This window comes from Cebidichthys violaceus, unplaced genomic scaffold, assembly GCF_023349555.1.
Source record: "Cebidichthys violaceus isolate CVI_PGR_0920_01 unplaced genomic scaffold, fCebVio1.0.p SCAF_67, whole genome shotgun sequence".
Classification (NCBI taxonomy): Eukaryota; Metazoa; Chordata; class Actinopteri; order Perciformes; family Stichaeidae; genus Cebidichthys; species Cebidichthys violaceus.
The window spans coordinates 281408-297417 of record NW_027176894.1 but is presented as its reverse complement, the minus strand read 5'-3'; the positions used below and the strand labels follow the sequence as shown (position 1 = coordinate 297417).

The 16010-nt window shown below is 42.5% G+C and overlaps 1 protein-coding gene across 8 annotated transcripts in view; it reads right to left on the bottom strand.

Moving 5' to 3' along the window:
* Positions 1-240: 240 nt before the first annotated feature.
* The window catches only part of svilb (supervillin b), a 38746-nt gene continuing 22976 nt past the window's right edge, over positions 241-16010 (bottom strand). The window contains exons 18-40 of one of the 8 annotated variants that reach the window (XM_068734748.1): positions 15643-15720; positions 14930-15077; positions 14291-14422; positions 13915-13995; positions 13540-13717; positions 13077-13255; positions 12645-12800; positions 11766-11902; positions 11162-11309; positions 10891-11036; positions 9274-9449; positions 8448-8595; positions 7809-8097; positions 7407-7558; positions 6972-7077; positions 6597-6804; positions 6326-6459; positions 5387-5545; positions 5070-5213; positions 4477-4598; positions 4082-4237; positions 3465-3486; positions 1041-1128 (exon numbers count right to left, since the gene is read on the bottom strand). In XM_068734748.1, coding sequence (XP_068590849.1) covers positions 3475-3486; positions 4082-4237; positions 4477-4598; positions 5070-5213; positions 5387-5545; positions 6326-6459; positions 6597-6804; positions 6972-7077; positions 7407-7558; positions 7809-8097; positions 8448-8595; positions 9274-9449; positions 10891-11036; positions 11162-11309; positions 11766-11902; positions 12645-12800; positions 13077-13255; positions 13540-13717; positions 13915-13995; positions 14291-14422; positions 14930-15077; positions 15643-15720 — 3189 coding nt within the window. In that variant the 3' untranslated portion in view covers positions 1041-1128; positions 3465-3474. Of the gene's footprint in view, positions 1129-3464; positions 3487-4081; positions 4238-4476; positions 4599-5069; positions 5214-5386; positions 5546-6325; positions 6460-6596; positions 6805-6971; positions 7078-7406; positions 7559-7808; positions 8098-8447; positions 8596-9273; positions 9450-10890; positions 11037-11161; positions 11310-11765; positions 11903-12644; positions 12801-13076; positions 13256-13539; positions 13718-13914; positions 13996-14290; positions 14423-14929; positions 15078-15642; positions 15721-16010 lie in introns of all 8 variants that reach the window. The other 7 variants (XM_068734743.1, XM_068734745.1, XM_068734746.1 and 4 more) reach the window with 7 other exon arrangements.

The following is a 16010-nucleotide window of genomic DNA, read 5'->3' as shown; positions in this document are numbered from 1 at the left end:
TTTTCAAAAGTAGTTTAATGCTAACGTGCTAAAATAATCCTGTTAATTCTCATCCAAGCTAATCCGGTTCTTTGAACACCGTTTGAGGATTGATTTGTTAGTCCTGGATGGAACCACTTATTTTTAAATAAAGGCAAAAATGTGTAGAGTTGAAGCGTTAATTATCTCCTATAGCCTAATAATTGTAATTATGTTAAAATAAACTGCGTAAGAAGCAGGAGACACAGAGTGACACGTGGGTTGAGTTGAGCGTCATTGTGATTTAATTCACTATGTCTTATATCACAAAGAAAGTCTTTAAAAATGCAGACTAGAATTTCTGTATATAAACTGTACACAAAAAGCAAGGCACTATACATTCAGAGCTGCTGCTTCTCTTTCTCGAACAAGTCAAACCTTTAAAATTACAAACTCCTTCAAAGCCGAGAGTCACTTCAGCAGTTTAACGCCATCGAGCAACATGAGTTCACTACGAGGCCTGACAGCATCCAGACACTGTAGACAACAACAACAACAACAAAAATGTAAAACTTTCCTCACAACATCTGACGCGACAGGTTTTTTACATAGATACACACACATTTACACAAAAATCGACATTACACACAAACATTATATACAATCGCGCGCACACACACACACACACACACACACACACACACACACACACACACGACCAAAGCATGGCACTCTGACACCAAGCGTCCTAGTGTGCACATTTTCATTGGTGAGTCCACGAGTGGTGACTTTAGTGTTTTGGAGGAGACTCCAAATACACAGAGACACCAGGTATGAACCGAAACAGGGCGTTTTCCACCTTCTGTTACACCGTGTGAATTTCATTTATGTTACGTAATGTTGAAAGGTAAAACATGACTATAAGCAAGGCGAGTGCATCTCCAGCCTCATCCTTCATGAACGTTTCCTTCAGATTCAGATTTCTTTCTGTCCCAATGTCCTCGCGCGTCGCCAACAAAACAGGTTTCCTGTGTCTCCGTCTCAACTGTCCTTTTTTTGTGTTCTAAAAAAAACAAAACTTCCTTAAAACAGTCCTTTGGCCTTCTTTAAGTTCACTTGCTTCCACCCTGGTAAACCTTCGTATTCCTCTCTCGTCATTTCCAAAGCTTTCTGCGATTGGAAAGAGAGACACATGCAGGTCAGTAATCAGACAAAACAACGACTCAGGGGATTCAACTTGAAGTACCGTTTCTAAGGGAAGTATCGGTGTTTTTCCTGTTACTGATAAAAGCTTTGGAGCCGTCAAACATATTCAAGAACAAAAAAATGACACAACAAATGCAATTTTATGATCTGTAGAAAAGTATTACCTCAAAGAAACTAATACATATTGTTTACAACTTTCAAAGTGTGTGTTTTTATGCTAAACAGCCTTTTAAACATGTCTGAGTGTTTCTAGATGTCAATAAAATGAATAAAGATTGTCTACGCCAGAAAGTCTGGCACCTTTTGATTGGATCAAAAACAAAAAGCAACATTAACTGATGAAGGTCTGAGGACTAAACATGTGAAATACAGGGTTGGTGCAGCTTTTTAAGAGTTAATTCATCCACTTTAAAGGTACCTAAACCAACAACGTCCAGACTCTCGAGGCCTTTATCATCAAGTCTAAATTGTTACTATAAATGCAAATGAGAGTCCTTTATAACTACAGCAATCAATGTATATTGACGATTTGTTCATATTGACTTTGATTGTATGTTCTGATTGGGATTATTTAATGCTCAGCTAGCTCCACGTCTGGTTCGAGACGCCAGGAGACGACAAACAAATACAACGACCGGACCGGTCCATTTCAAAAATGAAAAGATTTGTGGTTTACGTGAGCGATTGTGTCGATGAAACACCAGATTATGTTGAAATTCAAGCATTTGTCAAAGATGTTTATTGAATTCGAGCATATTCCTAACCTTGAAATCCAATAAAGCATTTTCCAAACTTTCCAAACAAACATTTCTTGTTTCTCTCACAGTTAGACGTCAATTCTAGAATTAAGTTTCAGATTATTCATATCAAAGTGCATCATCAGCGTTTCTGTGAGATAACAAAGCAACATCTTGTACATTTTTGGACTTCTCTGGTACGTGTTCTTCACATTTACATGTGTTAATAGTACAGTTGCTGTTTGGTCAATGCTGGGCTAGAAGACAACACACTGACGTCATGTTAATAATGTACGTAGCGCTCGGTTGGTTCTTATGACAGTTTAGTGGTTTCAGTGTTTTTCATGCCTCCATTTTGTGCTCCACAGACAGATAGTGAGTCAGACTGCAGTGTAGCTGATGGTGAATCACAAGTGCAGAGGAAAGGGTCTCAGGTGGAATGTGTGTGTGTGTGTGTGTGTGAGAGAGAGAGAAGAGAAGAGTAGCAGCAGCAGAGAAGAGCACAGGAGCGTCGTGTAGTCGAGAACAGACACCTTCTAAAGAGGAGAAGAAATGAACGATGGCTGCACAATTAAATGTCTCAATTATCTCAATAGTTTGACCAAAAGTGTTTCAACGCCTCATTTACAACCTCAGTTGTTCATATTAATAAGGAAATGTGTTCAAAACTGCTGAATCCAAGTTTTCCATCGAGGGTTATGTTGAAGCTCATTTCTAATAGAAAACAAATAGATAAAAATAAAGACATTTTAAAAATAAAACTTCTCCTAGTAATTAAAAATAATGAGATAAAGACTTGATATCGCTGCAACTACCTATCAACTTGTATCTCATTTTATCTAAAAAAAAAAAGTAATAATTTCCTGGAGCTCAAAGTGACGTCTTCAACAGTTAAAATCCCCAAAATATGACATTAAAAAATGATACAAAACAGAGGAAAAGCAGCCAATCTTGACATTTACCAATACAACATTTGGTGTTATTTCTTGATAAACAGCAAATTAATCAATTACAAAAATAGATACATTTTCTTTTACATGACTAATAGATTAAAAGATTATGAGACACTGTGAAAAATTACTAATTCAAAAATATAATATGATATATATGATAATTGGTAGTTATCCTACAGGAACCAATTTATATAAATACATACTTGCAATACTGACACACTATGAGAGATTCTATTTTTATCATTCTTAATATTTCATCTCTATTATTGTGAGCTGTGATGGACTCTTAGTTCATGTGTCATTCTATGTTTGTTATCTTCAGTGTGAAGCAGCTTCCAGAGCTGGATCCTGTGTGTGATGTGACTACAGCTGATATGAAGGACTCATAACATCTAACAGAGAACTCTGGATGATCTCTTTGTCAGACGTACTGTAATTGTGCAGCCAAGCGCAGAACTTTCCTCCTCAACCAGCACCACACTCGGGAGTGAAACAGAGTTTTAATACCACATTAAGAAAGAAAGAAAGAAAGAAGAACACAGTGCTGACGTGCTATAAAGGATGACAGGTCGCCTGAATGCTGATGAATCAAATGAGTGGCTCTTCTTACCTGAATCCACCTACGACTTGGTCTGTGAAGTAAGAGTTAGATGGAGTTAGGATGGATGATATGAATGAGGAGTCGTAGATTTAGAGGGAAAGTCCACCTCTGAATCGTCTATTTCAAACATACGCTGTGATCAATTTCAACACGAAGCAGAACTTCTACACTTTGGCATTACATTTTGCCTTTTCCTCTCTCCTAGTTTCCTTCAGGAGGTTTGGATGGAAGTGGTATTCTGTGCTATTCGGCCACATGGATATTTGCAATCAGACGCAATAAAGAGGGCAAAATGCACTCGGCTGCAAAACTTTATGGACGTGTTTGTGCAGTACTTTCATTAGCACAACATCTTTTTGTGACGCACAATTGATCGAGCTATCAGCATATTTCAACAAGTTGGTTAGAAAGTATCTAAAAATATTTATCAGATCTTCTCCTGTGATGAGAAACTCTAAAATTGCCTCTTTTAATGATCAAAATGTCCTAAAAACTCTAATCAAGGGAGGGAAACATGCTCTCTAAAACGAGGATGTTGATTTTATAACCCTGCTTCCAACATCACAAACACTTAGATATAAAAAAATCTGGTTTGGTGCAGCAGTTTTGCACGTCGGTTTGCTGACCTCAAAGTCCTGGTCGGACAGGTAGATCTCCAGGCGGAGCGGGTCGACTCCCTCTGGGAGCGGCCGGGCCTGCAGCTGAGCCAGAGGGAAGGCGTTCTGACAGAGCTGGGCCAACACGTCCTCCACCAGGATGATCTGGTTACACACCTCCGCCTCCTGCAGCCACAACAGAGTCTCTTATGATGACAGCAGGCGTTTGGACAAATAGAAGACAGAGGATGTGGTTGTTCATGCACAGCGTAACGTCTGACTGAAAACCCTCACGACTGCTTACTGATATCGTGATCATATCATATAAATGAGAATGTATTTTGACAGCTTCCACCAATGTACAGTCAAGAGTTGATGTTGGATGTGTGTGTGTGTGTGTGTGTGTGTGTGTGTGTGTTGCGGACCCTCTCGGTGATCTCGGCCACGTCTTCTCTGTGCTCCCAGCTGGGAAACATGTTGGTGAAGGTGAGCGGCTCCAGACCGGCGTGGATCAGATACGACTTCTGAGGCTTCTTCTCGTTCTTCTCTGTAGAACAAAATAGTCTCAATAATTCTATTTCAAATCCTAATTTAAATTTGCACCACAATTTAGTCAATACTCAGCTGGTTTGGTTAAAGTTTGGGCTGCAGGATGCAGGATTTTCACTTACAATTTATTAATACATTCTTAATGTATCCAAGTAGAGAGAAAAAGAGTAGTACTGGTCAAATTGTGAGCACTTTATCAAAGTTAAAGTGACAGTAAATTAAAAAAAACGACCCTTTCTACAAAAATCTGTACATTTTTACTATTTCCTTATTTTCTTGGTCAAAATTGAGTCAAAATAAGTACTATTTTAACTTGAAACACTTAAAAACAAAGTGACATCACGGAAAGATCGTTTATTGCATTTACGGGTGTCAATCAGGGGCCAAGATTTATGTTATAATATTTGAATAATACACCAGTGCAGCTATCAGCTGTGATTCAGGGAAGCATTCCATCGGCCGTTCTCACCCTTGCAGTACTGCAGCACCGTCTCCATCGCACACTTTCTGTCTGAATCCCAGCGGATGCGGGCCGAGCCGGTGCTCTCGCTGTCCTGAGGCCACCAGCCCTGCCACAGGTAGACCTCGTGGAAGTTATCCACCAGGAACAGCACTGACGGAGAGGGGAAATGATTCCATCACTATGTGATATCTGCCAGTTTAAGACGGACACGTACACAAGACAGACTGTGAAGGTCTGTAACGTTCTGACTCATTTAGGGCAAATAGCAGTCGCCACTTTTGTCAAGGTGTATTCACTGCAATGCGTTTGTGTCCGGGCCTCACCGGGTTGTTGTGGTGCGTTGTACAGGTCTTCCTGCAGGAAGGGCAGCGAGCAGACCAGGTCTGCAGCTATGGACGGGTGGAAGAACTCAATCGCCACAAAGTCTCCGGATGTGCTGCTCAGCTGGAAAAGCCGTGGGGTGAAGTTGAATTTACCCGGATCTGAAAAAAAAACAACGTCCTTCAAATAATGTAGCACCGAGGTGTATTGATCCTTCAATGATGAAGAATTCATATTTTCTCGTCTTCATCTTGTTTTGTTGTTGATCACATATCATCTTATTCAAGTAATTAACTTTGTTGACTTAATACAATATTGATTTTACTGCAAAGTGTCTTGCTGTTTAGGACAACAATAAACTTTAAATAACTTAAATTTTTGTGTTGATTTTGGCGGTCCTTGTGGACAACAGTGGTAGTGTTTCCAAGAGTCCCTTTAGAAAACCTCTCATTTTACTGCAACAGGGTCTGAGCGTCTGCCCCGCTCAGTCCTGGTCCTGGTTCTCCCGTGCCTCCCTTCCCTAAAGGGGCCCAGAAATACGGGCCGGGTCTCCAGCAGCGTGGAATCGACCCCGGGTGGCACCAATAAGAAGCATTAAGGAAAACTGTATAGAAACAGCCAATCTTCTCGCTGATGGTCTCGTTTACTTATGTAGGTCATATAGAGGCATCAGTATTAAATCTAGACATTCAAAACCAGTTAAGAGTTCCTTACAGTACCTTTAAGCAATGATGCATTTGAGACTTCTGGAGGCCATTGCTAAATTTAAGACGGTTGTAAAGATAATTGAAATTGATTCTTTTTTTTTTTACTATTTGGACAATATTAAGTTAATATTAATTGTTTCTATCAGAAACAATTGTACTAATTGTGTCTGAGGTTAGAGTAAATGTACAAGTGTATATCATTAAGTAACCAAGGTACGTAAGTACAGACTGTACCTTGCAGCATGCAGTCGTAGGCCTTCCTGTCTTTTCTCCCCAGTGCCTCCCAGAAGCCCGGAGGCTCCACCCCCTCATCACACTCATGGATGGTCACCTTACTGCTGCTGTGGAGACCCGCCTCCAGAGGACACCTGACAGGGAGACATAGTTCATGTTTCATGGCAACCAAACACCCCACAACACCCACCAGTTGTAATAATTTGAATCAGTGTTAATTTATCGAATGGTATCTTAAACGTCATCCTGAAATTGAATTATAGAAACTCACTGTTCTTTGATCTTGAGTGCGGCCGTGTTCCCCACACTGCGAGTGTGTAGCTGCGTCTTGCAGCCGTGCCACAGGTAGATGATGGCCTTGTTGATGTTCAGCAGGATCATGGAGGCTCTGGAGCGCAGGCTGCTGCAGTGATACGCCACCTCCAGCAGGTGGCCCTCCACCGGCACCTCTCCCCGCACACAGTACAGACGCCACTCACCTGGGTGCAGACGAACGAGTGAAGTTATCGCTCAGTATTCCAGAAAACACATTATGGTGAAACCAAATGTTACGTTAGTAAATTACAAAACAATTATTGTGGAGGAAAAAAAAGTCAGGAATTAGATAAATAACTGGAATAAAAAGCAGACATGTATAAATGTTTACTCTGAGTGTTCTCCTCCTCCTCCTCCCTCTTGCCAGCGTGGACGATCATCCCTCCGTTGAAGCACTGCAGGAAACATGGCGGCTCCTTTCCTTGCTGCACCTGAACCTGTAACAGACAGACACAGGAAACCAGTTATACAACTAATACAAACAAAACACTATTTTAATGACTGCATGCTCTTAGATAAGTAGGAAGCTGGAGAACCTACTGCAAGAAACCAACATCAGGGAACATCTGGATAGCCTTCATTAACTTACGATGCTACAAAATCAGCATTGACATAAAAACAGTCCTTCATACGAGGCTTATTTTGTTTTGTAGGGAGTCTGGGGTAGTAGCAGTACTCAAATATTGAACTGTCTACCTCTCACTTTCTGTTAGTTGTGTGTTTTGTTTTGAATATTTGGCTGGTTTAGAAGCTTCGTTTCCTGTACCTGCGCCCCTCTTTCCTCGTCCAGCTCCACCGTCATCAGCGCCGACGTTCCTTTCTCGCTGACGGTGGAGTTTCGACCCTGCCAGAAGAAGTAGCAGCATTTCTCCTTCCCCGGCCCGCTACTCCTCGCCTCGGGGTTCTGCCTACGACCAACTGACACACAAACACACGGGACAGAAACATCATCAAAATACTCTGAATTGTCAATAATAATGTTGTTATTGCAGCAAGTTTATTTCCCTGTGCAAACGGAAATGTTAACATTGAAGCTTTTGTTTTTTTCTTTGTGACAAAGTGGCAAAAAAAATAAAGATGATGATTAATTATGACACCAAAACTTGGTGCTCATTAAATTCTTTTAACATGTCAAGCATAATGTTTTATAGAGGATATAGTGGCTAACCTGAGGTGTTGACCATGTACTTCCACTTGACCACGTAGGCGTCTCCCTCATGGAACTGGCCGATGCTCTGGCGCGGCAGGCGGCTGTAGTCGAACTCCAGGATGTGCCAGACGTCCACGGACGCCGTGCTGATCTCCTGAGTCCTCATGTGGTCCTCGCTCTCCACCGGGCCGTGGCCGCGGCCGACATTTAACCCGTCCAAGATGGTGGAAATGGACGACTGGAGGACGGGCAGCATCAAAGTGGCGTCGTAAGGCCGGCATTCTCGCCCCGGGGCCTCCTGAGAGATCTAAGACGCAAAGATCGCAGATAAGATTTATGAAGAAAGTACGTTGATCTGACAGGTAGCATCAGCTTCCCTTATTACTATTCTAGCTGTCAATGGTAACACAAGCGCTCACTCTTCTCTATGGTGCTTCGTACAGTATCCACTCTAAGGCATATGCTCTCTTATTCTTGTTTCGGTCCCAGTTTGTAACCAACTGTTCATGGCAACTGATTAACTGAGATCAAGCATGAGCCCAATAGTCCAATATACAAACAGATGGTGGGATAGAGAAAACATGTGAAGACTCTCTGATGTGTGCGATCTGTGTAAGAATTGCAATTATCCTCATGAAACAAGCGTTGGATTTGCACCTTCTGCTCAGGTACGAGCTCTTCGCCTTCCTTTGGTGTTGGCGACTTCGCTTCGGTCCAGTCCACGAACTTCTCTTTGAACAGGATCGTCTCGTTGTGCTCTGTCAGCCTGCCGAATATCGCCCAATCAGGACGGCCCTGGCCCTTCCTGTCAACGGACACACACACACACACACACACACACACACACACAGACACAAAGAAATAGAGAAAAGATGTCAAGATCAAACTTTATGTTATGTTAAATCAAAATAAAGTAAGACCATGCTTGTTAAATTATTCTGTGTGAATATACATGTGTGGTTATTAATAACTATAAGAGTGTTTTTTTATGTCCTCTATTGTTTTTTAGAGACAGTTTAGAATCACTGTGGTTAAAATATAAAGACGCAGATTGTAGCAATAATGTCATTACTCACTGTTGATTTTTCTGTTGCTATATTGCCTTGCTTTTGCTTTGCTTTGTCTGTCAAAGCATTATTATTATTATCAAGAGACTATTTAAGGGCAAATCATTTAATGAGGGTCCTGACAAGAACAGAAAAGCAGATGTGTTTATGTGTGTATTTGTATTAGTGATGTTGTGGGGACATAAATGCATTCACACACTCACATTACGGGGACTCACCTCCCATCTGGGGACACAAGATTGTCCACCGGTTATTTATGAGTTAAGACTTGGTTTTGTAAGAAAGTAAAATATTTGGGTTTGAGTAAGCCTTCAGAAAATGAATGCAAGTCAATAAAATGTTAATGCAAGTGTGTGTGTGTGTGTGTGTGTGTGTGTGTGTGTGTGTGTGTGTGTGTGTGTGTGTGTGTTTCCCACCTGGGTATGAGTGTGTTGCAGCCTCCAGGGTCCAGTGGGTTGATGTCACAGCAGGTGTAGTCAAACGTCCCGTTCCAAAGGTGTTTGGCGAGCTGGAAGGCCACTTTCCTCTGAGCCAGACTCACCTCTTTACCGTGCCACACATACACCTCACTGCCGAAGTCAAACACCAACACCTGCAACGAAAACAGTGGGAAAGCATCCATGAGTTGTGTGTCCATGTTAGCTAAGAGCTACGCAGAGGTTGTATTTTGAGTGAATGCCTCTACAAGCACCATGTGGAGAGTGCTCTTATATATATATTTCATGTATGTTACACCATATTAAGACTACGATAGAAATAAATCACATTCCAGATGCTCCTTCATGCAAAATGATCAATGTAACTGCAGTGCACTCCATGGTGTTAGCCCCACTGTCCTGATCCCATTCTTATTTGCTCAGCAGCCGCAGTGCACAGATGGATGTAGGAGGCGCTCGCCATGGCACCTGCTGTTGCTAAGCAACGCATTTGAAACCAGTTCAAACCACAGAGCTCCTCTTCAGAATACTGACATATTATTACACATCAGAAAATTTTAACTGTAATTATATTATAGCATTGTGTAAAGTTACATACTGTGGTGGTGATGTATTATTCTGGTGTCATGAGGCTAATGGTAACAGAAACAGGTGGAATCAGGGATTCTAATCCACTACGCTTTTTGTCAAATGCAGCGGGATATCGCCTCGCGGCCCGGTAGCCAGGGTTTCCCTTCTTAACTTCTAACAAACCGTCTTAAACACATTAAATTCGAGGAGGTTCCAGGCCCGATTCCCTCAAATTCAAGGACCTAACACGGCATAGTTTAGAATCTTTATAATGCCGCTGTTTAACCTGCATCATTCAACTTCAATCACTCATGCACGGACGTGACCGCCGCACTTTCTCCAGGCAGGTGGAGCGTAAAACAACGACGCTACTGTGGGCTGACACGCAGTGGAACATAACCTGGGTGACCATGGATAAGTGTACAGCAGGGATTCGATCCCTGGCTCAGGCTCCGCTAGTCGCATGTCAATGTGTCCTTGAGCAAGACACTTAACCCCAAATTGCTCCCGTTGCTGTGTCTACGGTGTGTAGATAGATAGTGAATTGTAAGTCGCTTTGGATAAAAGCTAAATGACTGTAATGCTAATGCTAACCTATTTACGAACGCTAAATAAAAAAATACATCAAAAGAACTTCAATATCTATTCTTGCACGAAATATGTATATTCAAGCACTTTCAACACTTTCTATTTACATCTATTTTCAAAAACATACAAGGCCTTGATTCCCCCATGTCCTCAAATTAACACACTTGCGTATAAGGAGTTCAAGGATCCCCTTAAAGATAAAGGCAGAGGGAGCGATTGAGATGGTAAATCTGTAGGGGCGTATTTGTTTGAACTCAAAGTAATCTTTCTCCAGACACCACCTTTAAAAAGGCACCACTACTGCTCGCAGTGTAACATTTTAGTCTTCTAATCCAGGTCAAAAACACTGACAGCACATTCTCTCCATTTAAATATAAAAATAATAAAGCAAAAACCATGTTGAGGCGCCTTTGTGGACCGACAGAATGTCCCACTGACCTCCTTGGATGCCAGCAGAGAGCTGCGAGGGACCTTCCCCCACTCGTCATCATCAGGAACCAGTTTGTCATCCAGCAGTCTGAAGATACAGTTGGTTTCCACAATGGCATTCTCAAACTGCTCATCCTCCTCTGGCGGGCCAGCCGCTATAAGCACAATCAGACGGACATATTATAATCAGTATAACTGTTTGTCATGCTTTAAAAAGTGTATACATCTGTACACAACCTGAACTTTCTCGTCAAATCTGAATGTTAAGATCTTGTCTTACGTTGGTAAGCGGCCTGTCCTCCGAGGACCGTCCAGAACTGCTGCGTATCTGGACCCTGTGGGTTGACCCCTTCCTCGATGGTCTGCACCTGGTTTGCCCTGCAGCCCATGTCCTTCTTCGTCTGGATGAAGGTGGCCATATCTATTGCCTAGAAGCGAGAAACAAAGAAAATTTTGACCGACCTCGACGACATCCTGCTTCACTTTTACACATAAAATCTGAGAAAAGGTGCAACTCATAACAACTGAGTCAGACACTGAAGACGACGTGAGGTTACTGTGATGAGACTTGGCTGAAAATGAGTAAACAGCACCGAACGAGGAGGCGGAGCAGAAAAACAAATGTTTATTACAAAGTGTCTAGACAGAGATCCTTTGGGGAATTGTTAGAGCTGTAGCCTGAAAGCATGTGTTTGATGAGGAGCACAGATGGGCATATGTGCCAGTGTGTATTACTGTGTGTATTACTATTCGTGTGTGTGCAGGGAATGTAAATGAGAGGCAGCTTACCAACATTACAGCAGTAGCTTTGATTCTAGACGTGCAAAATGAAAACTCTTGAGGAACAGACTGTAATGATTAGTAACACAGGAGCAGGCGCTCACCTTGGCCTTCTCGATGACGTTTGAGAACTCTCCAAGCCAGACGACGCAGTGCCCCGGAGTGATCAGCAGGAAACAGTCGCCGCTGTTCAGCGACGACGCTCTCGGCTCCACCAATCTGGTCTGAACATGACGACGACCTGGAAAAAAAATGTAATGATTAGTCTACTGATTTATAGAGACAGAGCGCAATTAAGTCCCGCCCAGATTGGAGGGGAGAAAACAATTCATTGCTCTTCTTTGACTTTGTATTTCGTGACGGTTACGTCTGCAAGCAAACGACAGAAACATGTCTAAAAGCTGCTGTGTGGTGGGACGCACTACCAACAGGGTAAATAACCCAGAACTTAGTTTCTATAGCTGCCGAGCCAAAGTTTTTCCTTGTGGTGGATTTGTGGTTTTCAGAGTATGACGCTATACCTTTTAGTTCCTTTAGCATATATCAGCTCTGTCTGATGGAATCAGAAGGAATAGTTTGACATTTTGGGATATTAAGCCTTTTTGCTCTCTGGCGGAGAGTTAGATGAGAAGGTCCACCCTCATAAATGTAAAGCTATAGCCAGTAAGCTTAGCTTAGCACAAAGACCTAGCCTCGCTCTTTCTGAAGGTAGCAAAAGTCTTCACATCTTTTGTGAAGACTGAAGTGTAAACACATCTATTTCTTGTTTTATGGTTTTGCGATTCCTTTAAATTTCTATTCCTACTTATCTTTCCCTAAAAGAATAAGAAATCAGCTCAATCATATACAGATTGTCAGTGGGCATGTTGTCAACAGAAGTCCGGGTTTTAATTAAGGCTGAACATCTATTATCAGTTTAAATCCTGAAAGTAAAGAAAGGAGCTTCATGCACACAGCTCAACACAGTCAGAAAGGGTTTTCACCTTTGACCTGCATCAGCATGAGGTTCTTGTACGGCACGGCGCTGTTGTTGGACATCTGCTCGGAGATGTTAACGCTGCGCAGACTCACGCTGCTGAAGTTTTCTTTACTGGCCAGACCAGCCAGAGCAGCATCAGAGTACTCGGAGGATTTATTTGCTGGAATGAGAGAGAGTACACATTTGTTTTGAAAAAAAATTAAAACCTTCAGGGGTAGAAAAATACCATAAATGCATCAATAAACTTTAAAGAAACTAAACCAGTACAGTGAACGCTGCTACAGAAGCCATCTGAGGCTGCATTCCAATTAGTGCTGTTTACCCAATAAAAGAAAAGAGGTGGAGATGAACGTAGTTTTGTAGGCTGTAAACAACGATAATGTTCCCAATTCTCCACTGCGGTTTTTGACAACAAAACACACGGCGTCATGCTTACGCTCACTCTTCTCAGCCTTCATCCTCTTGCTCTCCAGCTGCGCCACGTTCAACCTCTGCTCCGTGTACTCGTGTCTGATGTCCTCTCTGGCTGCCAGCATCTTCACAGGGTTCCTGGACGCCTGGACGTTCCTGGACGGACGCACCGACCGCTTGTGCTGCACCATGGCCGAAGTCAACCTGGAACGGGAGAAAAGCATGTGCGTGAGTGGCGCCTGATGTGCTCGACTTATATTCATCTCATCTCATCTCATCTTCAACCGCTTATCCGTGATCGAGTCGCGGGGGCAACAGCTCCAGCAGGGGACCCCAAACTTCCCTTTCCCGGTGCCACATCAGCCAGCTCTGACTGGGGGATCCCGAGGTGCTCCCAGGCCAGTTTGGAGATATAGTCCCTCCACCTGGTCCTGGGCCTCCCTCAGGGTCTCCTCCAGCCATCCCTAAAAGCTTCATTATTTACTTACTTGGGGCCCTGAGAACCAAAGATGGCGTCAAAATCCTCAGTGATCTCGATCCTGGTGGGCATGCGTGGAAATTCAGCAACGCGTCTGTAGAACTTGGAGAAGATTTCGTCATCCAGCTTCATCACTTCCTTCACCGCCTTCTCGGTAACTGTTATGGTGGTTTCCTGCAGACCGGCCACTGATCAACAAAGGAAAAACTACATTAGACCCGAACACAATAATAAACACAAGAAGGGTAGAATTTGCAGAAAAACATGCCCAAATAAATAGTTTTCTTTTAGAGATCTACTGCAGGTGTAGATGACACAAAACACTCCTTATTAGATATTGATATCACGTAACAAGCTTAATTAAAGTCGGTGAGGAAGTACATACCTTTGCTATTCAGACGTCCCAAGAAGCTCTCCAACTTGTCTAGTTTCTTGTCAGATTCCATGTCTGATCTGGCCTCAATTTCTATAAATGAAATAATTCAATGTTACTACTGCCGACATGTGAGATTAAATTATTTTAACCATCTGAAACAATTTACATCATTTGGTCTTTCTTGGCGTGTTTCAATGAGCTCGTTTAAACACATTTTGTAAATATATGTATACATTAGTATAGATGTGTCATATAGTACATATTGTAAAAGTTTGAAAGTGAAAACATCGACCCCTTGTGGTTAAAGAAACAACAAATGTGCAAATCAACCAATTCAGGTTTAAACCACACTGGTGCATAAACTCCTCTGAGTTTTTTTATTTACTTAGCGGTGATGACACTGGACACGGATCTGTCTCACCCTCTTGTGGTTTGTTGACAGCCGGCATGCTGTTCTTGAGTTTGGTGGAGACCGGTGACAGGATGGGACTGATAACGGAGGAGGAGGCTGCCAGGCCTGCGGACACGTGATAGGACGTTCACATTTAATAATATATACTTCAATTTACAGCAGCGAATCAGTCGCGTTGTATTCAAAATCAAAACATCATGAGTTTACCACATATAACCTGAAATTCCCAAAGATATTATCAATTTGTGAAAAAAGACTAAATCACTCAATGTGACTTAAACCTCTGCTTAGAAAGTGTTAAGACTATTTTTGGGGCATCCAGCTTTTTCTGCACAGAGCAAATGTTTGATAAAAGACATAAGACACTCTTTAAGTTTTGATTTCCACTTCCACGTGTGCTCAGTAAGTTTTCCACAAATGATCATGCTGTGCATCGAAATCTAACAAACCTCATCGAAAGAATCAGAGTTAGGGAAAGTGCATTTTATAGGCCCCTTTCTTGTTGAATAAAATGTGCATATTTGTGCATAAAAATCATCATGCACGTTGGCATTCTCAAATGGTGCACACCTCCATGAAGATGGGTGGATGACAGCAGGTCTGCACACTGACCTTTCTTGACCATACGAGCGGCCACGGTGTACTGGGTGGAGTCATTGGCCGCTCCTCTGCCCTTCGTCTTCCAGGCATCCTCCCGGATTGAAATCATCTGTTTTCTCTCCTCAATGGACATCTGGGCCTCGATCTCCTCTCCCATCTTCTGCACAGACAAGAGGACATCAGAAAAAAACGATCACGTTATGAAAAGCCTTTAAAGCGCCAGGTCTTGAATGCAAAGCAATAAACTCTGAACAACGAGGCCGACGGTCGGCTACAACGTCAGGGTGTTTTCAGTCATGTTGGAGTTATTTTCCTTCACAGGTTTAAGGGCTGCATTCAAACTCAACACGAGATCAAGGAGCCAAACCAAAAAGCTTCCAGACACTACTGGATCTACATTCCATCACCACTCACACAGCTTCACTATAACGTCATGTGACTCCGCTCTTCCCTCAGGAGCAATTATTCATGTAGTCACAGTATCAAACCAAGCAGATATAAAAAGAGTGGATGCGCTCAAACGTGCTCGCTGCATGTCCTTTCAAGCCCATATAAACTACTTTATTCCAGCGTAGTAGTGACGGCTATACTCTGAGTTGATCTCATGCGCTCAGAATCAAGAGCGCCCAAGGCGCCCAACACACCTGTAGCTGCAAACAAAGGCAGAAAAGAAAAGACTCAAGAACATGCAGCGCATTCGGGCTCGTCAGGTTGCGTGTCCTTACCTGACTATGAAGGTCAATATACTGACACTTTTGGCCAAGGGAGATAGTAGGAGAAAAGGTGGAAGAGAAGACAGGTTCCTGGGGATGTAGAGGTGGATGGAACAGTGAAAGAAAGGAAAGCAGAGGAGGAAATGGAAGACAAACGACGAGCATGCAGATGAAGGAAGATAAGGGAGGGATGCAAAGGAGAGAAGGCCAGAAACTGGGAATGTAACATGACTGTGAAAGCTACTGTTAAACTACTCGCTATAGTGCAGCTTCCAGACCAAATCTAAAAGCTCTGGACACAATAGTGACTTCATACAACAGTTAAATGTTTGTAAGGTCTTTGTTCAGCTCTGGAGTCCTTGTTTTTAGATCTATTTCTG